This window comes from Cuculus canorus, chromosome 4, assembly GCF_017976375.1.
Source record: "Cuculus canorus isolate bCucCan1 chromosome 4, bCucCan1.pri, whole genome shotgun sequence".
Lineage (NCBI taxonomy): Eukaryota > Metazoa > Chordata > Aves > Cuculiformes > Cuculidae > Cuculus > Cuculus canorus.
The window spans coordinates 7,376,128-7,398,875 of NC_071404.1; the positions used below are offsets into that span (position 1 = coordinate 7,376,128).

General features: G+C 43.1%; 1 protein-coding gene and 1 non-coding gene across 2 annotated transcripts; both read right to left on the reverse strand.

The window, feature by feature from the left end:
• Nucleotides 1-260: 260 nt before the first annotated feature.
• On the reverse strand, nt 261-22,747 carry PTCD3 (pentatricopeptide repeat domain 3). Its single transcript, XM_054064886.1, has 24 exons — nt 22,638-22,747; nt 20,755-20,804; nt 19,703-19,742; nt 18,767-18,812; nt 17,953-18,021; nt 16,994-17,098; nt 16,471-16,594; nt 15,310-15,428; nt 14,500-14,570; nt 14,102-14,189; nt 13,933-13,993; nt 13,566-13,648; nt 12,762-12,906; nt 11,207-11,257; nt 10,246-10,329; nt 8,518-8,546; nt 7,869-7,972; nt 6,775-6,853; nt 6,592-6,682; nt 5,404-5,489; nt 4,645-4,793; nt 3,790-3,831; nt 1,898-2,056; nt 261-1,202 (listed from the first exon to the last, which is right to left on the reverse strand). Exons 1-24 carry the CDS (start codon nt 22,730-22,732, stop codon nt 1,145-1,147), a joined length of 2,028 nt encoding a protein of 675 aa, XP_053920861.1. The 5' UTR covers nt 22,733-22,747; the 3' UTR covers nt 261-1,144.
• On the reverse strand, nt 13,715-13,856 carry LOC128852205 (small nucleolar RNA SNORD94). Its single transcript, XR_008449913.1, has one exon. It is a non-coding gene; the product is annotated as a small nucleolar RNA SNORD94 (small nucleolar RNA).
• Nucleotide 22,748: the final 1 nt, after the last annotated feature.

Consider the following 22,748-nt stretch of genomic DNA (forward strand, 5'->3'; position numbering starts at 1 on the left):
TTTCTGGAGCAAACACCGCCTCTGAACAGCTTCACGGCCCTTCCACTCCTGTCTGATGAGGCACACTTGACTTTGAGCCTGTAAACTGTAGTTTGTTCTGTCTGGACCAGCTATTGCTTCCCAAACCCATAGAATTATCCCCAAGGTGCTTTCCACAGCAGCGAACCCTTCCCGACCCTGCAGCATTGTGCACATCGAGGGTTTATTTTGCAAAAAGACAATCACTGCTAACTGTTTCGCTGGAATACGGTTTAATCCTCCAGGAACAAGGTCTGCAGTGCTTGCTCAAGGTAACTACATCAAAATACCATTCAAGCTGCCTCTACAAGCTGAGAGCAGCAGCGTGATGGTGAGGGCCAGTTAACTGCAAGGTAGAAAACAGCACAGTCATCTGTCTTACCTGCCACCTCGATAGCTTTATTTGTGTTCTGTGGGAGCTTCACTTACTCTTTGAGAGCCACAGCAGCGCTTCGTAATCAACAGGCTTTGCTCAGGGGTTATCAGAACACAGCAGTGTTTACAGTCAGCCATTTATTAGACAGCCTCCAGCTGTACAAAAGCCAAGATGTAGCTTTTGAACATCTACAGTCCAATACCTGTCCCTGAACACCAAAAGGATGAGGAACGATACCACAGGTGACAAGTACAGCATTACTTGCTGTGTTTACAAACATTGTAAACTTAAAGTAGTTCATTCAAGTTGGCTGGAAGTTAATTAAATCTGGCACAGGTTTATGCTGGAGAAGGTCCAAGAGAAGTCTTTTGCACAAGTTGTCAAGGTGTTGTATCTGCTGAGCAGCCTCCGGCAAGCAGCTCTGCGCACGCTGCAGCCCTCCAGCACCTCTGCCAAGCTGTTTAAGCAGCCCAGAAGGGACGGCTCAGGCAAGTACTGGTGTGGAAAGGCGTGGCTGCTGTAGCCAACACCGAGTTTGAAGTTACCAAGAAGTTTCAACAGAACAGCTCGGGGTTCACTCCAGTGAGGACAATGTCCTGTTGCCAACCAGGTCCTGTATCAGAATGCTCTGGAGCACTTGGCAGTGCTGCAGCACCTCCCAGAAGCTGTCCTTTCAGTAGTTCCACATCTCTCCTGGCGCCAAGGCAGCAGCTGCTCCCAATTTTCCCCACAGGAAGGCAAGAGAGACAGCTAGTCGCCGTCACTGTCGCTGCTGTCACTGTCTGACTTAATACTCTCCAATGTCTCCCTGCAGATGTAAAACAGTCCAATCATCAGTCACCTGTTGTGACTTGCTTGAAAAAAGATCCAACCCAGGGTAACCCCCCTCTGACAGAATGTTATGGGCTGTCTGATACCTGTTATCCTGAAAGGACAAGTACACTCAGCATTTAGTGGAAGCACACCCACCTCTTTGTGGAAAAGTGGACTATTTCAGTTCCCTAGAAAGCTGTAGGCCAACTGGACTTGTATTTATTCATTCCCTTGGACCAGACCGCTGGCTCCAAACTGTGGTCCCTTGAGGCTAAGCCCATTGTCCAAGTCTGAGTTACATCAGCTCAGCAACAAAGTACGGTGGCTAGTGAGGTCGACCACGAGCCCCAAAATCTGTGAGCCACATGCAGGGCCATCCCTTACCAGCCCCCCTGCTTTTATTAGCCTGCAATCAGTGTTTTAGGTGCCAGACCCAGCTGAGAAAAGGTTCTGGGAAAGAAAGGTGATAGCAGATCTGAGCAGTGGGTAAGGCTAAACCCTTGATGGAAAGTTACCTTCCATCCTAGGTAGCACGGATACAACATGGGATCAAAAACTGAGGGGCCATTCTGGGGGTGCGAGTCTAAACAAAGGCACATTGTGAGAACAGCCTTGGCAGAGAAGCCTTTCCACAGGAATTGCACTCCTCCCATACCCCCATCAGCAGTAACACAGAGTACTCCAACTTACTTCTGCTTTTCAGAGAGCTCAAACTCCTTCTCCGTTCTGCTTTTAAGCCTTTGAGACGAAGGGAGACCAAGGGACACTGCAAGCTTCACCAGTTTAATTGCCTCATCTGGGCAATTGGTTTGTTTAGCACAGGTCAAGAACTCATCCATCACCTGGTCACTGCAAAAGCAAAGGCAAGGAGTGACTGTTGAGAAGCCCCAGAGTGGCCATTGACTTAGAGCAGGTGCTTTACAGAGCGAGAAGAGATTTTCAGCTCAGTTCTGCTCCTGCCAGGATTTTTCACATCAATCTTCACTCTGTACTGATGTGGTGTGCTTGGAACCCCAGCAGAAAACACTACTTCTCCTCGCACAAAAGCGGTGAGCTTTGCCCACTGCTCAGGATAGGGACCCACCCTAGCAGCAGCCTGAATAACCTGCCCCTCTTTACAGTCCCCAAATGAGGACCTTGCTCTCCTTCACGTGGCTGGGCAGTGGTACAGGAAGAGTGTAACAGCACTTTAAATCAAAGAAAGGTGTCTCGCTGCAAGAAGCTCTGTGCTGTCCATGGGGTCTTGGAGTTGCTCTGCCAGCTCCATTTCATGTCATGCTGCTGGCAACACCTCTCTTGCCTTTAGGAGGGAAATGAGTCAGAGTTTACAGCTGGTGCTGGAGGGAGTTTGGCAGAGAAGGGAAGGAGGGGGACCAGAAGAGCTTCTGCTCCATTTGGTGAATGGCAGGGAAACTACTAGCAAGTAGAATTCCCTTCACATTCATAACCCGTGGCATCCACAAACAATTTGCTACGTCATGATGTCAGAAGGAGAATTTTTCTCCTTTCCATGTTTCCCGAATGGAGACAGGGGCTCTGGCATAGCATCAAGGCTTCTTCAGCCACAGCAGTGGGAGTGTGCAGAACAGGGCAAGCACAGAGTGCCAGGCACAGCAGGTTTGGTACCACCCCCCCTTCTCTGGTACAAACACCCACGGGGAACAGCATGGATCTTGATGAAACAGCCACAGCCAACAGCAGATTTCAGGTGTTCGTTTCTGTGAGCATCAAACAGTTGTTTGTTTTGGTTTGTCTTTCTCTTTTCACGCATTACCATTCTTTAAAAGTTGTTTTCTATTCCAAAATCCTGATTAAACCACACTGTTGTAGCCTAAACAGGGTAAAACATATAATTTATGGTTTGAGTTGATAAACTTCTCTTCAGAAACCCAGACACTTTGGAAGCACCTGTGCTTGGTTAACAGCATATTAGAATGTTTCTGAGCACACGGGAAATGCCATGCTCTCAATGGTCCTGCTATGACTGGGTTTCTATTGCCCAGTCCATCTGTGGCACTGTTCTCCACATCCCAGACCTTCACTCAACGACATCTCAAGTTGCCTCAAACTGTGCCAGGAAACATTCAGATTAGACATCAGGAAAAATTTCTTCACCGAAAGGGTTCTCAGGCACTGACAGAGGCTGTACAGGGAGATGGTAGAGTCACCATCCCCAGAAGTGTTTAGAAGATGGGTAGATGGGGTGCTCAGGGATATGGTTTAGGTGTGGACAGATACACTTGGACTTAATGATCTCAAAGGTCATTTCCAATCAAATGCCTCTACGATCTCAATGATCAACCACTCAAACCTCCTCTTTGAATTTTCAACATTTTTTGAGAAAAGTCTCAGAACAGATTGTCTGGATAAACAAACACCCGTGTGCACAGGGACACTCAGGGGTTGGAAGTAATAATAAGTTATGGAGCACTGTTGTCAGTTGTAACAGGACCAGATGACCTTTTAGAGGTCTCTCCCAACCCAAACCATTTTATGATGCTATAATAGAAATGCAAAAATCACAGCCGAAGGGGAAACTTGGTCCTAGAAGTCTTAGAAGTCAGAACCTAAAAGTAACTTACGTGGGAATCCTATTGATTTGCTTGAAACGCTCCATCATGTTCCTGTTCAAAAGAAAACCACAATAAAAAAAACCAAACACCACAAAACATAGGAACAGAGAGGTATTAAGTCTCTTGGATAAGCCCCCATTGAACCAAAGGCATGCTAATGTCATGAAATCATCTTCCCCACAGATGCGAAACATATCCCATGCCATATTCTCACAGATGGAATGTGTGACAGCTAACATTCTGTGTTAAACACATCAGTGATATCTTAAGTAATGCAGAAAAACCGTGCAGCTGGTGGCAACTTTACTTTAAAACATTACGTATTTCTAGAAGGGCGCCTGCCACTTTGTTCGCAACAAATCAATGCAACTGTATTTAACAGAAAATATCCCAGAACCTTAAATTCGAGACTAGATATTTTAAGCAGCAGGAGCATGCTGCTTAAATTCTAGCTTCTGAAGAGATCTAAAATTATTCTCTTTAGATTTTTAATTTGGGTTAATCCTAAGTTTAATTCATCTCCTCAGCAGTTTGAATTCCAAAGAGTTCTTAAAACTAGAAAATGGAATGGGAAGCTGTAGATCAGAGAGCTCAGTGCAGTAATAATCTCCTCTCTTGCCAGAAGCAGCTGTGTCATACTCTAAAACAGTTGCTACAATAACTTCTAAACTGTTTTTAAGAGGACTACTCTAACTTCGTGACAAGAATGAACAATAAAGTTAATAAAAACCCCATCAGGTTCCCACCAGGACTTATCCCCTCCCTTCTGCACTAGCATTCCAACAGTTGTTAGCTTCTGTTTTCTGTGATTAAGCCTTGAGTTAGGGTCAGTAAACCAGAAACTCACGACAGCCACACACGTACCAAGCATCCTGAGTTCTTCCTGCCCTGGAAAACAACAGAGCGACGTGGCCCAATGCACTGCCTGTCCATTCCAACGAGGCCTGCTCCCTCCCGGTTTGCTCATGGGATGCTTTGATGTCTTCAGCACACGTAGCAAATGACGCTTGAATCTGTGAAAAGATTATGCAATTAATACCAAAAACTCTAGCATGAATATATCCTTTTCAGTACAATTGCTTCTGCAGATCCTACAAGGTCTGCCTTGTACATGACTAAAATTTGTGAATTAACAGTGGTTACCAGCAGAAAATCCTCTCACTTCTCTCATGACAACTGCCCTCACTGGGCAAGTGAATGCTAGAGGTGCACAAGAAGCTGGGAGAGGACACGGCTGGGACAGCTGACCCCAACTGACCAAAGGGATATTCCACACCATGTGGCATCATGCTCAGCAATGAAAGCAGGGAGAGGAAAAAGGAAGGTGGGGGGGATATTCAAGAGTGACGGTGTTTGTCTTTCCAAGTAACCATTACACATGATTGAGCCCTGCTTTCCTGGGGATGGCTGAACACCTGCCTGCTGATGGGAAGTGGTGAATGAATTCCTTATTTTGCTTTGCTTGTGCATATAGCTTTTCTTATTAAATCGTCTTTCTCTCAGCCCATGAGATTTTGCACTTTTACCACTTTGGTTCTCTTCCCCATCCCACCAGGGCAACTGAGCAAGCAGCTGTGTGGTGCTTAGCTGCTTACTGAGGTTAAACCACAACTGCTTCCTTACCTCTTCAGGGTGCTTCTCCCTGCTCATCAAAGACAAGAGCTCTTCCACCAGGTCTCGTCTCCTATTAAAGCCCAGCTGTTTCATATCTGTTTAGAGAAAGGCAGCAGTTAGTAGGTGTGACTGGTACCCCCTGCTGTTAACTACTGAGAACATGGCATAACTAACGCCGTTCTCTGTGACCGAGTGGGTCACGTATTAGTTCTCTTTCCTGTCATCAGGGGGACCAAGTAGATGAACCGAACAGATTTCTTCTTCCTCTCCCTGCCAACCTCAAGCTGACACCAGGCTGACTTATTCCCCAACTTACTGGCCTTCAAGGACCTAGGCACCTGGCCAGCCTGGTGGTGCTCATGATCCTGACAGAAACAGGAAGAGAACAGGACACAGAGCACCATCTATAAAATCAAGTAGTTACAGGTCCAAAGTGGGAACTTGGAGCTGAACTGCTGCTGGGCAGTGAGACCCATGACCCTCAGTGGTCAGGGACATCTCCACAGTCATCTGCTTCCTCAGAGGACTGAGTGGTGACTTGTATTGTTTCATGGTTTTTGAAGCTAGATGATGATTTTTAGGTTGATACAGCAAACCAAGCTGTATCATTAAGATTTAACCTGATGTGCAGTGGGTGCAAGTGATTAGAAACCATAAGCTAAGTGGTGGTGTAGAATTCTAAGTGGTGGTGTAGAATTCTTAATACACTGCTTATAAAATTGTATGAAACTGATTCTGCTTACGGAAATCTTGTGCTAGTCTAATTCCTATGCTAAGCTAATCATAAAATTGTAACAAAATAAAGCTTTAATTGTAACTACAACTTAGTATTGTCATCATTCTGCAAAGGATCCCTTAAAGAACATGCCTGTCCCCCTCAGTGATTGTGACAGTAGGATATTTTCTGTGTGTTAAAGCCAGTATTTGCATTCTTATCTCCTCTTCTTAAGTGGCAAAGAACAGGCATAGAATTGAAATGAGTTAAACTTGGGCTATTACTCTCTGGTAAGCATTTAGTTTTCCAAAACGCTGACATATACAGCAGCCCTACCACTGCATTAAGGAACAATGTCTCTCACAGCAAAGCATCTTATGGCTATTCCGAGTGCTAAGAAGTTTCCCAGCTACTTCCTGCGTTGCATTCCTCCTGACTTTCACCAACCAAACGGCCCAAAGAGCCACGTAGCTATCACTAACCTTCCCAGACTGAAGGGATCGCTTCCAACTGGTTGGCTGCATCCAGTGCTTGAAGGAGGTCCAGTATATTTTTAGGAGTTGGATAGAAGACCTGATAAGAAAGAGGACGACTTCAGTAAACTGTAACCGTTCCATTTCTCCACATTAAAGATTTGAAGCTTGCTTACCCTGATACACACTTACCGAAAGGGACATTTCTTTGTACCATTTCAACACAACATCAATTTGTTCCATCATACACAACAATGAAAAGAATTTTGACCTACAGGAGAGGAAGAAGTTCCAATTCAGTACTGATTAAAGCAACCAAACTATACAGAAGCACCAGCAAGTGATGGATCAGAGCTGTATTGCAGATCATGGAAATGTCAGACTGCAATACTCCATAATTAAAAAGGCAGTAGTGTTTTTTGTGAGAGAAGACTGACATTGCATAATTGGCAGAATTAGTAAGAGCCAGACGGCTGCATTTTGAAATCTCTAAACAATGCAATTTCCCTGCCTGACACCAGGTTTGAGGTATTCGAATCTCTTAAATGCAACCTCTGTTCAAGAATCACTTTAAGAACTAAACCAACCTGGTTACTTGTGCAAGTTCACAATACAAACCTTCAACCTTGATCCAGTGTGCTACATAGGAGATATATCTGTAAACCAATAAATTAATTTCCATTAATTTCCCTTGATTTATTTACAGGCTAAATGAGTTCATTTTGATGGTAATTATTTTACATTAATTCACTGGAGCATCTCTAGTTCCAATGCCTAAACAGGCTTTTCTTCAAGCCAGTGTGCTCCAAGTACTTAATCACGTTCCGTGACTGCAGCACATAACGCCATTGGTAAAGATGTTTCAGATGCTATGATTGTAGTGTCAAATAGTGCAACTATGTGGGGTTTGGTGCCTAAGTACACCTGCTACATCACAGCCTCTTTCTACAAGACCATGCAGAGAACTAGGTCTGACCAACACACTATTTTGTTGTTACCTCCTGAGCAGACAACAGGACTGTAGAAAACACAACTGGTTGGTATAGTTGCTGAATCAGAATTAAGATAAACTGCTGCTCCAAGACACTTTATTTCAGTTCAGGCAAGACCACAAACTGAAAATCCTAAGCGATCACCATTCTTAAGAGGGACTCAATTCCCAAAACACACGTAACAGTAACCAGGTAACTGATGTTCAAAGCATCCTTCTGCACAATGTTTGAATCCTAGATTGTATTCAACTTGACAACACACAAGATGGTGAATGTAAGCTGCCCTTCACTCACCAGTAGGCATTTAACCGATCCACGTCCAAGAATTTCCAGTTGTCTCCTTTCTCTATTGTCTTATTTAACCGATAGGCAAGCTTGATATCCTTAAGATCACAGCACTGCAATAAACCAATCAGATTTTAAAGCTGCCAAATATACAGAATACATCCCTCTGAGACTTTCACAAAGGTATGAAACGTAATAAGCTGACAGCAAATGTTTTTAAGAGGATGCAGTGACTGCCAAGGCATTTTGTTTAGTTGAGACAAATGTGTTACTCTATCAGTGCGTGAGCGCTTTCTAATGACTCCTCCTGGTGCAGAGGCCATCTGAGCACTGCAGTGTCACCAGGAGGAGATAGGGCATAAAACACAGGGCCTTACACAGCCACCTCCATTAAGGGATGCACACATCACGGCATGCAAGTTACCCATTGACAAGGTGTCAAACAAAGAACTGTGCAATTATGGATGAAAGTTAAAGGAAGTGATGAATATAGGTGAAAAAGAGAAATATATTAAGAGTTAAACCATGCATGACAGGGTGGAAAACTCACAGGCTGATTTTGAAACAGGTGGAGGTATTACAGGCCAAATAAAGGAAAATTAGGGGGTCATAACAGGAGAGCTCAGACCAATTTTGACGGCAGGGAAGAGGTACTTACCACTTGCATAGCACTGGCAAAAAAGTTGGCTGAAAGAGAGAAAATGGAGTCTGTTAGCCTCAGACTATCAAGGAGCCACAAAGCAGCTCATTAATCCAGCCTCTCTGAGGACAGGCAGGACATGTTCCATTAGAAAGCTGAACTTGCAGCTCTGTTTGATGATGTAGCAGGGATATGTAGACTTTGGTGTGGTTTTAGTTTTGCTAGCCAGTGTTCTGGAAACAACTATACTGCTGTGCTTTTGGAGACAGATTTTGGAGATACATTCTTGTTTGATACAATACAGCACTATATGTATAACTGGTAGGCTATAAAAAAAGGCAGCCACATCACTCACCTTCTCTATTAACTCTGGTGGAAAAGAATACATGCAACAGAGGCAGGTTACCCATCTCTTTCATACACCAGAGCTGCCCAAAGACATAAAATTGCCCCCTGAAAACATCTCCTTCCAGTTTTGGGGGGCTTTGACTCTGGTTTCTGGCATTTCAAAGTGGTACAGAGACATCATCAGTCTGAGGAAGGCAAAGAAAGCGGGGAGGAAAGACATATGCTGTCTTGCTCAGTAGCTCATTTCATTTGTGTGGTGAGAACTTTGGAGAGGTGTTTTGGTTTTCTGAAGGAAACCTAAGGGCACGGGATGGATCAGAAACAGAAAGAGTGGCTGGCTGTGGGTACAAAAATGGTGGGAAGAACTGTAAGGCAATTTACTTAAAACCATTATGTACAATTTATCTCCCTTTCCCTTGCAAGATATAATAAATTAATTGAATACTTTTAAGTCAGAGAAGACTTTTTTGTTATTTGGGTGTTTAGTATACGCATCTGGCAGCAGCTTAGAGCCACTACAAGGAACAGCATAACACATACAGCAGGACAGAAGCAAAAAGGTGTACAACTTTCTGACTATATCCAGGCTTCTTTCCAAGGACCACAAAAATAAGGCTGATTGGATAACCTAATATGCCACTCAAACATAACATCTCAAATCTACCAGTGTCCTTTAAACTACCAAATCCCAGACCTCACTGGCTTGCAGAAGGTTGCTGCAGTAAAACAGCTTATCCATCATATCATATATAGTACTGTGTGCTGCTCAAGAGTGGCTTTTGACACTTCATTAACACCATGTTGTACACATCACAGCTTTGCCACACTCAACTTCAGACTGAAGTTTCATAGACTTCTGTACGTACAAAAAGGCTTATGAACATCCTAGGGCAAAGTTGTATAAATACAGATGGCACAAAGAGCCTGTGAGTGAGACATGGGATGTTCATAAACTACCCCTTCTACAGACCCAGGCTTCAGTTTTGCATTAAGTTTTATTCCATGAGGTTTTCTGAAAAAGAACAGGAAGAACTAGAACAGGAACTCTCATCACACTACAACAGAACCCAGCTGTTCACCAGTTGTGCAATTTCATGAAGCTGCTAGGTGTTCCTCCTTAAATTAGTCTTGCAAACAGCCTTGTGGTTCTTATCACGTGGGACTCAAATACTCGTTCACATAGGCCACACTCCTACTTCTACACAGAAGCCAGCACACCAATGCACAGCACACCTTCCTGGCATTTGAATCTGTCCCTTTTGTCTCCGAAACACAGGTGCTCATATAAGCAAGCCGCATGCATTCTTTCTAGCGGGACAGAACTCCTTGATATTTCCTAGGTACCTTTTCATCCAAGCTTAAACAATGCAGATTTGACAGATATTTTGAAGTCCATACCGTCATGAGGGTCCTGGGGAGTGAAGCTCCTATTTTCAACATGATCCAGTATCTCAGAAAAGATGCCTGATGGGTAAACATCAGCTGCAGGACAAACAGACAAACAAAAATCACATCTTGGTTGTACCCTGCACTTCATTAGTGAAAAGCCTCTGCCTGCAAATACACTACAGTGAAAACAAGCACCACGATTCCAAACAAGTGTCAAGACTTGTTTGTCCTTTCTGTGCTTCCACTTGCAGTGTTCTGCACCAGCTGCAATTTAATTTGCACTAAAATTTGCCCCACTATGGCCAGAAATCCACAGCACAACACAGCAGATTAAGAAACATAAAAGTACTTTCTAGCAAGGAATATAACAGGCCCTCAAGTTTGTCAGTATGTGGCACTAGGAAAAGTAATGCAATTTATAAACAAAAAAACACCCCACAGAGCAGTTCCTCCACATTTGTTTTAACACCGTGTCTATTCTAGACTACTGTGTCTATTCTCTTCCTGTGCCCACAGATTTTTGGCTAAAGGGTCTTCAACAGTTGGGCTCCTGCCTTCTAACACAGCTGTATTTCAAAATGGCTTCAATGCACAGCGGGCTGCATAAAAGCAGAAACCCTGTGCAATTTCTTCCCCATGAAGAATTTCATTCTTCACATGTGTTGTAGTCGGATCCAGCCTCCAAGAGACAGAGCAGCATTTCCTCTTTAGCTTTATCAACTTGTGGCCACAAATGGAAATAGGTTTTCTTTCCAGAAACACAAGGACTCTTCCCTCCCTGTTAGAGATTATGATACTCTATAGCTTTTTTTTCATCCAAGCAGAATCAGACTGCACAGGTAACATTAAGGTTGCATAGGTAAGTTGTCTTTCAATCCATAAATCAACTGCCTTCACCCATCATATTTGGAAAGCATTTAAAGCACTGTTAAACAGGGCACATTGATGTACAGGTTGATGTTGCACGTACCGCCTCTATAAAATATAGAGATGAGATGTTCATACGTTGCAAGGCTAGGCTCTGAAAAGCAAAAATACTGAAGTTACTTTAACATTCTTGGCTGAGCTTTATGTCAAGCTCTAATTCAGTCTCCAGCCCTCCCAGTCAGGCATCATGCGAAGATCTACCCTGTCAATTCTTTCCCCGTCCACCCTAACACTGCACCAGACCTATGTACAACTGGGAGAGATGATGCAAGGGCAGATCACCAGCTGAAGCACCATACTGCCATAGGGCAAATATCCAAGCTTCCCTGCTCTTATGTTGAAAGCAAAAATATTTCATAAATCTAATACTTTTCCATTCTGCTCATGAAACTATCAAGATATCAAATTAGTTGTGCAGATAGTCCCCATTTTTGCAATGTTTATTTGCCATCAAACCCATCAACTAGATCAAACGCTTTTTTTCTATAGAAATGTAGATATACAGACCTGAACTGGCTTGGGTGGCTTGTGAAGTAAATCTCCCTGGTCTATGGGAAGCTAACAGACACAGCTAATTGCTGCAAATATATATTCACACTATTCACTATTTCTGCAGCAATATTGCAGCAAAGATCCAGCTGAGAACACGAACAGACCACAACACTCCCCAACGGGGTACACACACCTCTCCTTGACTAGACAGAGGTAACAATGGAGAATCACAGAATGGTTTGGTTTGGAAGGGACCTTAAAGCCCATCCAGTTCCAACGCCCCTGCCACGGGCAGAGACACCTCCCACTGGAACAGGTTGCTCAAAGCCTCACCCAGCCTGGCCGTGAACACCCCAAGTGATGGGGCAGCCATGAATGCTCTGCGAAACCTGTATCAGTGCCTCACCAACCTCACAGGAAAAAAAAATTCTTCCCAACATCTAATGTAAATCTCCCCTCTTTCATCTTAAAACCACTATCCCTCATCTCATTCCTGCACTCTCTGATAAAGAGCTCCTTCCCAGCTTGGCCCTGTGGTACTTCAGGAGGTTCACACGCCCGCCTCTCAAGTTTGTCAAGGTCCCTCTGGATGGCATCCCTTCACTCCCGTGTGTTGACCAAAATGGGAAAAATGCAAAGATAAACATGCTCCTAACCTGAAAGACTAATGCATCAAAATGCTTCATTATTTGACCGAATCACCAACAGCACTCACGATATTGTAATTAGCAATTAACAGTGAACAGACTGGAGACAATTCAATTTGAAATCAGGCACTGGCTTGCTGAGTGTCCACAGCTTAGTACTTACATGTTTTTATTTCTCATTTCTCTTGCAAAAGGAAATAAACAGTGAAGCCGAGAACACAGTGAGAAATGCTTTTTTCCTCACAAGGCCTTGGACTTAGGATCACGGAATGGTTTGGGTTGGAAGGGATCTTAAGGATCATCCAGTTCCACACCCCCTGCCATGGGTACAGAAACCTCCTACTAGGCCAGGATGCTCTTCCCTGCAACTAGGAATCACTGTGTTGTTCGCTGCTGAACTGTAAAGTTAACTACTCTGGAGGTTGCAGTAGAATAGAACAGACATTCTGGTCCTCTTACCTATATCAAGTGCTTCCATTTCCTTTATTACCGATGAAGACACACTTCTGCCTACACCACCACATCTTCTCAGAGTCTTCAGTAAAGCATTAAAAGTTAGCAGGTTTGGTTGCACTTCCTGTTGAACCATGTGATTCAGGAAGACCTTGAATAAAAAGCCAAAATCCTTGGTGCTGCACATGTTATGGATCACAGTTCCACTTTCAGACATCTATCTATACATGCATTTCCTCAACCTAATGCTCTTCATCCCCTTCAAGCGAATGACTCTACCACAACTGATCACTTAAGGGAGTGCCATCTAATTTTTGATGAATTTGACCAAAAAAAAATACTACAAAGTTACATCAGATTAGACCTTGGAGAACTGTGTGTAGAACACCAAGGACATTTATAAATTTACCTACTATTTTTCCTTCATGGTCTTATGTCAGTAAAACTGGGGCCTCTAATGTTCCCCCTCAAAACTCTTTCCATCACACCACCATGAATTACAATTCAAAGAGTTTTCATTGATTGTTCTTATCTCCCAGCATAATTTCTTGGTTACTTTCTGTCCAGACAGTTCTTGGATCAGGTATACTGTTACAAGGCAAACCATTCTGCAAGTGCGAGGATTTTGTATTTTCCACTCCTCAACAGTCTGTATGTTTAAACTTGTGCCTTTCCTTTGCAGCAGATACTAGTATCTTCATACAAAGCTGTTCTTCTTAGCCTTCCAAGAACTGCAAGATTCTACTTATAAAGCAGACACGGCCTCTGCGCTCTTACCCCTTTCTCCACCTCTAATGCTCTGCTCCTTACCTTGGCTAATTCCCATCTTTCTAAGAACTTCTCCTTTAGATATGGGACTGCTGTAATCAGTGCGTTGAAGGTGTGCACATCAGCTGGAAAATGCAAGATAATTCATTGTAACTGACAAATATATTCTACAGAAAACAGCTTGTTCTAACATGGCTCAGTTTTTGGCGACGTCTCATGCAAGCCTGTTTCCAGTGAGCCGGCCACATGCCAGCTGCACTGAAATAACCAGCTTGCATTCAGCTCCCACGATCCAGCTGAGGTCCGTACCCCTGCGCCAATCATCATTGCCATGAAACAAATATTCACGTACCCAACAACCGGTTGCACCTACTTACAAGACCAGAAGTCAAAACCAGGAGACACTTACCCTTGTGTCTTTCATTCAGCAAGTCCATGTACATGTCATAAGCTTTAGCAGAAGCCCCATGCTGAAAAAAAACAAAAACCAAAAAAAATCAATAAAAATAAATAATCTCTAAGACCATGTGAGATTTCACAAGGTGAAAAAAGTCCTCCCAGCACTGATGGACAACTACCTTCACCATTCCACGGATCATTGTGCAATAGGAGTGTGCATTCCTCTCTGGCATTATCTTAAATATCCTTTCAGCATTGTTGTTCTCCCTGGAATCAATGAACAAGCTGAATGTTAAAGAACTCAATAAAAGGCACCTTCAGGAAAAGGATTCAACCTGTAGAATGAAATACTGGGCTGTACTCCCAAGGGCTAACATTCAGATATATTGTGATACTTCGAGCTATTCTACAATCACTTGCTAGATTTCCATCAGCACTATGAAAGATTAGTAAGCACAGATGTATTTAAGAAGTAACACCTGTGAATATGGGATGCTAAGAAGTCCTGAAGGCTGTTTGTAACTTGCAAACATGCATAACCCACCGAATACAGGAATATGGGCAACGCTTTCCATACCTCCATCTGGAGCCAGGTAACAGTGAACCTCTTTGGAATTGTCTCTTTGGAGCCTTCTCTGATGCATTTGCCTGGAGAGATTTTTGCAGAATTAAGTCTCTCAAGAGTTCCAAGTTATGAGTAAACATCAAAAGACATGATCTGAACAACACAGAAGTTCAGCAGCAATTTTATGCTGCTGAAGGTGTTTTCTAATGGGTTATATTAAAAGAATTTCTATCCTAATCTAGCTATTGCTTCCTGAATACTAAGAGTACTCTTTATATTATTAAACATATCAACAATGTAAATAGTGTGTATTTGTGGAGTCGGTGGGAATCATTAGACTACAGCCCATACTCTGTAAAACCCTTTGTCCCTCAGCAGTCTTCCCAAAGACAAGTATTGTGCAACATATCTACTACTGTACCCTGCACTGCGACACTGAGGTCACACAAGGAGCCCTCAGCTTTACTGAGATCTAGTTAACAAGGTTCAGACTGGAAGAAGACTAACCAGGTGATACACACTAGAGGTCATCTTTGCAGACCAAAGGCTGTCAGTGAGAAACAGTTATTTAACCGCAGTCCAGTAGAACTAAAGCCAGGACAGGGTTCCAGCTACTAAGTTCAGCATTACAGATACTACTTTTGCTACTCGGTGAGACACAGGATTTTTATAATAGCTGTATCTCTAGGGAATGTTGACTGCATCTGACCCACCTCACACTATCTTCCAGGCAGGCAGCCACAATATAAAAACCTTGACATCACCTTGATCTACTCCCACTACATATGAAATAATAAACAGAGATCAACAGTGTTTTCATACCTCTGGTTCCTCCAAATCCTCTTTTTCTTCTTCCTTTTTTTCTGGAGTTGATTCTTCATCTCCGTAGAAGCATAACAAATCCAAAAGGCTGTTTGTGGTCTCCAGAGATACAGGAGTACCTGCGCAAAATGAGAATGTACAGCAGTTACATAGAAAGTAAAGAAAACACCATTCTACATCCGAAGGAGAAAACTTTCAAACACTCAGTTATGCCAGTTTGTTCTCTTCAACATACAGGTGTTCTCTAGCAAGTCTGTATATCCTGGGTGTGACACCAATACTTCCACAAAACCATTCATAGCAGGATACAATTTTAACACTGAACTAGTGTAGCTGTTTCTCCATTGAAGCCAAAAGGTAGAGTTTTCCTGAGCAAGTGGGAGAGGGAAGTGGCAGTCAACACCCAAAACTGAAGCAGCACAAGACTAACACAACACCTGAGATTTCTACTGCTTTTCATAACTACTTCTAAGGTACACCTTGCTGTGAAGAACACTTTGTGTGTTTCCCTTCCTATGAAACAGATTTAAAACCAAAAAAAAGAAAACAACTATTTGATGGAATCATTTCCTTTACGTCTTGTCTTCCCAGCAAATATTCCTCCTTCATAGGTTGTGCAGTTGCAGTTTCCTGTTGCTTCCTTTTCACTCACCCATGACAATGATAGGGTTCAAATTGAGGAAGAACCTAGAAAGACTCATTTATTGAGGAAGGCCCACAGAAGGGGCACTCAGCTGGTGTACCATACCAGTCCAACACTGCAGCAGAACGCTCACCACAGATGTATCTTATACCAACCAACGCGCTATTGCACAAGGGCCTTTGCTGACAGAAAGGTATCACCCCAGTCACATAGCAACTGCCCATAACAGGCTCTGCTCTACTGCATTATAGTTGTTATACTTTGGAAGAAAAGAAAAAAAATTCAACATCAGATCACCTGCTGCTTGATCAAGAAATTATCTGTCTTCCTCGTCACCAAAGCAGGTGTCAGACAAGATGAGGGCCGAGTAATTCTGAAGAACCACTTCATCAGGACAGGCAGTTGTGAAAGGCAGTGACAGTCACGAAACTGTCTCTATAGCCTGTGCCAGTTCCTAAAATGTTTGTGGCACAACTTAAGCAGAGCTCTACCACAAAATCTGGCAGGTGACTACATACCTGCTTGTACGAGCTGATCAAACAGGTCCACAGAATCTTTCACCTTTCTGAGGTGGATACGCTCTTTTAGAGCTTCCTCACTCACTCCTTCAATCTGAGGTTTAAGAAGCTCAGGCATCAAGCACTAAAAGCAGAGCACAAGTTAGACACAAGCTCAAAACCCTAAACATTGCTGAAACACTAACCGAGCACCCTTACTCTTCACCCAGTACACTGCTTTGATAACCTCTTGACCCTCCCAGACTGACAACAGCAGCCCTTTCGGTGAAGGACCCACTTTCATGCTAATAAGTCAACATCTAAACAACGTTTATTTTCTTGCTTTTATCTAAAGAACCTGATATGATATCGAATTCCCAAAGAAAAATGTTCACTTCAGAAATGTAACAGACATACAGCACTGATTTCACAGCTGTCTGCAAAACAGTTAAGAAAACTATCCTTTTATGTTAGCTTGGACCAGTCTGAGAATTGACTTCACTACCTGACAAACGGTAACCAAAATGAAAAGCAAAAAGCTTACCGGTACGTTGGGCTCTGCAAACGTCTTGTCAAAATATTGAGGAAAATGCTGAATGATGTATTTTGCAGCATTTCTCCCAGACTCCTTTGACAACGAAAACAGACGCTGCATAGGAATGAGAGAGAACATGATAAAGAAAACCAGACATTAGCAGGCTGAGAGCAAGGAAAAAAATTTTCATAGCACTGAGCATTCAGATGGGATCAAACTAAACTCATGCTTTGTTTTCAACTCTTAGTAAAAACACAGGCATGAGATATCATTCCAGATAAACATTCCGGAATTTATGCTAATGTAAGAATGTCTATTCTTTAAATGAGACTGTGATTTACTTCCTTGTTACTTAGACACAGGACAAAGATCTATACCAAACATCTGAAATGCTGCAGTACTAGATGAAGTTCAAAACCAACTCTCTTTCTACATTTATGGCACTCAGATGTTCCTCTCTCTGACTGTCAATTCCAAGCATCATCTGACTCCTATACACCACTTTTTTTCAAGTTCTAAAGTCATATCCTCCTTTTCTGTTTCTTTTAAAACTCTTCACATTTGATAGCTGCCTTCTCAGCGGCTTCACTTCTGGTTTGCACTTCTGGGACTGAAGTTCTCTCCTAGATGTATCACCAATTTGCGAAAACATATCTCAGCTCTCAGTCTTCTCTCCCTACTCTCTAATTAACATCACACACCATAGTTCCTTCTTGCCCTTATTTCCAGTTCTGCTTTCTCCTGCCTCAGTTTCATGCTCTTTACTATGATGCAAAGATCACATCAAGGGAAGACTCCCTTCCATTAGCATCTCAACACTACTATTACCACATAGATCTAAGTTACCAAATGGCTGATCTGTGATACAATTAAAATTCCTAGGGCTTGGCCAGAACTGATAAACCAGCCTGCAAACATGAAAGGAGTGAAGGGGGGAAGCTATCCAAGATTTGAAAGGAAATACTTACAGCGTTGGTTGCATTTTTTGGGAGAAGGAAAGGGTCATCCTGGAACATATAATGAGCAGCAGTAGGATCCTGTAGTAAGTAGAACCCAGGATTAAAACATTTATCATAAATAAGTACACAGGCGTGCTGTAGGCATCACACTGCCTCACAGAATTCAAGACACAATGAACACTTCCATCACAACCACCACTCGATGCCCATTTTACAAAAGTTCCTCTTGGTGAAAAGGGTTTGGCCCATTTGGAAATAGTTTAAGAAGAATTTCCATTATACACACGTACATGCAGGCTAACATAGTGACAACAAAAGGGTGACCAATAAGAGCCCTGCGAAGCATGTAGCACCCCAATTGGAACAGTTTCACAGGAGCTGACAGGATTTGCAAGATCAGATTCAACTTCCATAATTCAAGACAGACAGGATTAAAGAACGGCATCACAGCATTTATAGTTGCTGCTCAGCATAGAGCAGACACTCATTACTATTCACAAGTCTGGTTTTCTGGACTGAGATTGGGAAGAGGCAGTCTGGATTGCAAAGATGAACTACTAAAGGAACCTGCTCCTGATGTTAGCAAAAGCCTTATCAAAGTATTCCAGTGTTCATTAGTAGCTGCAGTTCTCTTTTAGCACTAGAACGAGGTTTTAAATACAGCAAAGCATGGTGAGCATAAAAAAAACCCAACCCCAAAACACTGCAAAAAATGGATGCAAAACTCATCTTTCACTTCTGGCCAGAGTACAATGAGAGCCTCCAGAGTGCAAGGCTACTGCACGAGTTGGACAACTCGAACATATTTCCATGATCTACTTACCCTGTTTACCGTAGAAGCCAAAGTTTGAAGAACTGCTAGCTTATCCCTAAACATAAAGAGACTTTGATTAATACTGCATTGCAGATTTTGAACATTATGCATTACACTGTATGGAGAACAAGCACAAGATTATCCTGGCTATAAGGATTTTCAGTTCTAGGAAAGAACAGGTTTTGCTGCAACTAGAAAATACTATTTGCAAGGAAAGGGATGCAGAAACAATTCCTTGGAATGCTTCTCTCAGAGCCCCTTAAGACCACCCCCTCTCCAAGGGTTGGATACATGAGTTCCTCTCCAAGACAAGTCTTGAGAGGAAAAAAACCAAATCAGACTAAACCTAACCTAGATTTCAGGACTGCTACGTCTGCCAATCCGTAAGACTTTGGTTGCACTTCAAGCAAACAAGGACAGCCCACTCGAAGTGTTCCGGTTCTTACTTTAGGTTTACATGTAGACACCATTTGACAAACCTCAGTTTTGCTGCACAGTCAGGCAATTTCCCAGCTTTGCCCAAAAAACCCAGTTTTTCTTCAGTTGTGTAATTTCTGAACAGGATTTATGCAGCCAGTTATCAATAGCTAAGTTTATTTTGCTGAAAAAACCCAAATCTGTGCGCAGACAACCAAAGGAACTTGATTTTACAGATTTCTAGCGAATACGATCTTTTACAAAGAAACAGAACTACGCTTAAAAATGCAAGTCTTTAAGTGTTTTTAAATGAAAGGTTCAGGAACGCAGTGCACATACTCTGCACAGACAGTAAGAGTCGAGAATACTTCCAGAGCTCCCAGTCAGTAGGAAAGCCATTAGTGGGACATTAAATCAGGAATACAGCAACCTGTATTTTGTTTTTCAGCTTTGGTGAACAGACTATACTTAGCTGTCTAACAATGATTTTCTTTCAGGTAAAGAGATATTCTAGCAGTAAACACTCACCAGGTTTTCTTTCGTGGGAGCACAATTTCTTCGCAAGTAACTATGAAAAACATTAAAATTGTTATTAGAGACAAGCAGATGCCCAAGAATAAAACCTCATGAAAACTAATCCTTTAACCTGATGCAGCTGAAAGCACTAAAGCAAGGTTTTTAAAACCACAGTCTAATACAGGCCACAATTTATTGCAATGGTAACAGAAAAAGCCATCGGGAAGCTTAAGTGTCTCATGTCAAAGCAGGATCAGGGCCACATGGTAAACAAATGTCAAAGAGATTGTACCCATTTACTCACCCAAGCATCTGAAATCATCCTTATCCTGTGTCTTCTCACTTGAGCCCCAATCCTTTCCAGTCCCTTGCTTTCTGCCCTCTTAGGGCCCCAGGTCAAAGCCTACCATCTCTACCCAGTTGGCTCCTCCAGTTCAGCCTGCCTGAAATCTGCAGCAAATCAGGCTTCTGCTCTGACAGCCTGACACCAACTGCTCAGTTTCTTCCACCCCAAGGATCCAGAGGGAAAAAGGGCAATACCAAAAAGAAGCAGGTGAGGTTGTTAATAAAGCACTGGAGCACATAAGACCTCCTCACTACAACCCTCAGAGGCAAAGTCTGCAGAGGCACTTCTACTGCCTCTGTGCTGATGCTTCCATGACAGGCAGGAACTTGTTCCCATGCACTGCACGGGAACATGCAGCCTACATTTCTCATAAAGTCCATAGCAGAAACATGGTAAGAAACACTTTAAAAAGGCAAGAACATGAAGATAATTGCCAGGATTAAGATGGAAAACTCCTTGTTTTCATTTTATATCTTATTCTGTTTCAAAGAGCAATGGGACACATCACTGAATAACTCAGTTCATGCTCTTGGAGCACAGAGCTGGTTGGCAGGAAGGGTCAAGTTAAGCCAGAAAATCTCTGCACAATAAAGACAAGAGGAAAGAACAATCCAAGAAGGGGAAAGAGGGCATCAATCTCTTCTTTATCTCCTGACACACAATGTCATTTGGAGATTAGAACAACACAGGCAAGAAACTAGTAATTAAGACATGATACCTTCTGAATCGTTCACGGTTTTTCCAAGAGCTGTAGTACTTGAAGAGCACCTGTAAACCACAACAACTTTAAATTTACAGTAGTCACATTAATACAGTGAAAGTATATTAATGCAATTCTGTGCTACAGGTTCTAAATGTAATAAATTAAAATGTTACCAGTAAAAAGTAACTGGACATGTTGCACTATTACAAACTCCAAACTATTATAATGAAACTCATATTTGAAGCTTCCCTTAAAGTCCTAAACCCAAGAGACAAGAAGTTGCATGAAGAAAATCAAACTATATATAGTTTGCAATCCTATATTTTGGGGGCTGCTATAGCTCTAAAATAGTTCTCATGAATTATTGCATCTTAGAAAATCCTGAACATAAACCAGAAAAGACAATTTATGTTTCAGAGACAGGCTCTAGCTCAAAGTAGTACCTTTTCTTTAGTATTTTAGACTGGAACAGTGTTTACACAAGTAGAAGTCCCTGAGCTGGGACGCAGGACAGTTGGATCTGTTTAGTTCCAGATGCCCAGTCTCTACAGATCTGCAGACAGCACACTCACATAACTACAGCTGTAGAAGAAAATCCACATAAACTTCTTTCTGCTCTTTATCACAAAGCAGCTATTTTGTACTCAGTTCAGGACACAACTCCGAGTCTTTCTTAAAATTGTTCCTATTTTACTGCTTTTAACACAAATTAAAGCTCATATGAAAACGCTTTTTTCTTTTTTTCCCCTCAAGAAGAAATCTAACACTAACACCTTACCACAACTTTAGCATTTACATGTGCTTCCACACTGACCTTGACCCCGAGGGAGACGCTTGTTAACGTGCATTCATACCTCTGTGCTTTAGAGAGATACTGCAAAAGTCTAGCTGTTCCTATATGTCACATAAATATACTAGGTGTGATTTTATCATAACAGATGCGAGTTATATTTTACCTATGGAAAGTACCCAGTGAAACTCAACCTCTTCAACCCAGGTGTACCCTGAAAACAACTGCTCTCTTCATAAAACCACAGAATGGCTTGGATTGGAATGAACCTTAAAGATCATCCAGTTCCAACTCCCCTGCCATGGGCAGGGACACCTCCCACTAGACCAGGCTGCACAAGGCCCCATCCAACCTGGCCTTAAACACCTCCAGGGACACCATCCATGACTTTTCTGGGAAACCTGTGCCAGTGCCTCACTACCCTGATAGGAAAAAGTTTCTTTCTAATATCTATCTAGACTAATCTCCCCTCTTTCAGTTTAAAACCTTCACCCTTGTCCTATCCCTGCACTGACTCATAAGGAGCCCATCTCCAGCTTTCCTGGAGCCCCTCTAAAGTACTGAAAGGCTGCTATGAGGTCTCCCCACAGCCTCCTCTCTCTAAACTGAACTCTCAGCATATGCTCATATAGGAGGTGCTTCATCCTCTGACCACCTTCGTGGACTCCTCTTGACTCGCTCTAACAGATCCACGCCCTCCTAGTGCTGAGGATTCCAGAACGAAACAAAAACCCCTTCATGGACTCACAGAACGGTCTGGGTTGAAAGCGACCTTAAAGATCATCCAGTTCCAACCCTCAACTCTTCATCAGCTTTTTCATGAGGTTCGGCTCCAGAACTCCCTTGTAACAGCTTAAATTCACTCCAGGGACGGCTCTAAGCCGCACAGCTCCACGAAAGTAGAGGAAAGCCCTACAAGACGGGCTCTCCCACCCCGCCACTCCGGCCATGCACGCGGCCGCAGACACCAGCGCGCACGCGCACTGCGCACGCGCGCCCTCTCACACCTTGCCCTCCCCTCCCAGGCCTGACCCCCTCCGCTGACTCCTTCACGGTGCCTCCGCCGGGCCCTTCCCGTCCCTGCACTAAGGACACGGCAGAGCCTTACCGGTAGCGCTCTCTCCTCCCACCCTGCAAGCAGCACCGCCTGCTCAGCGACACCGCTTGCTGCCAGGAGCCAGCACCGAACCTCCCCGCCGCCATCCCCGCACCCGCGCGG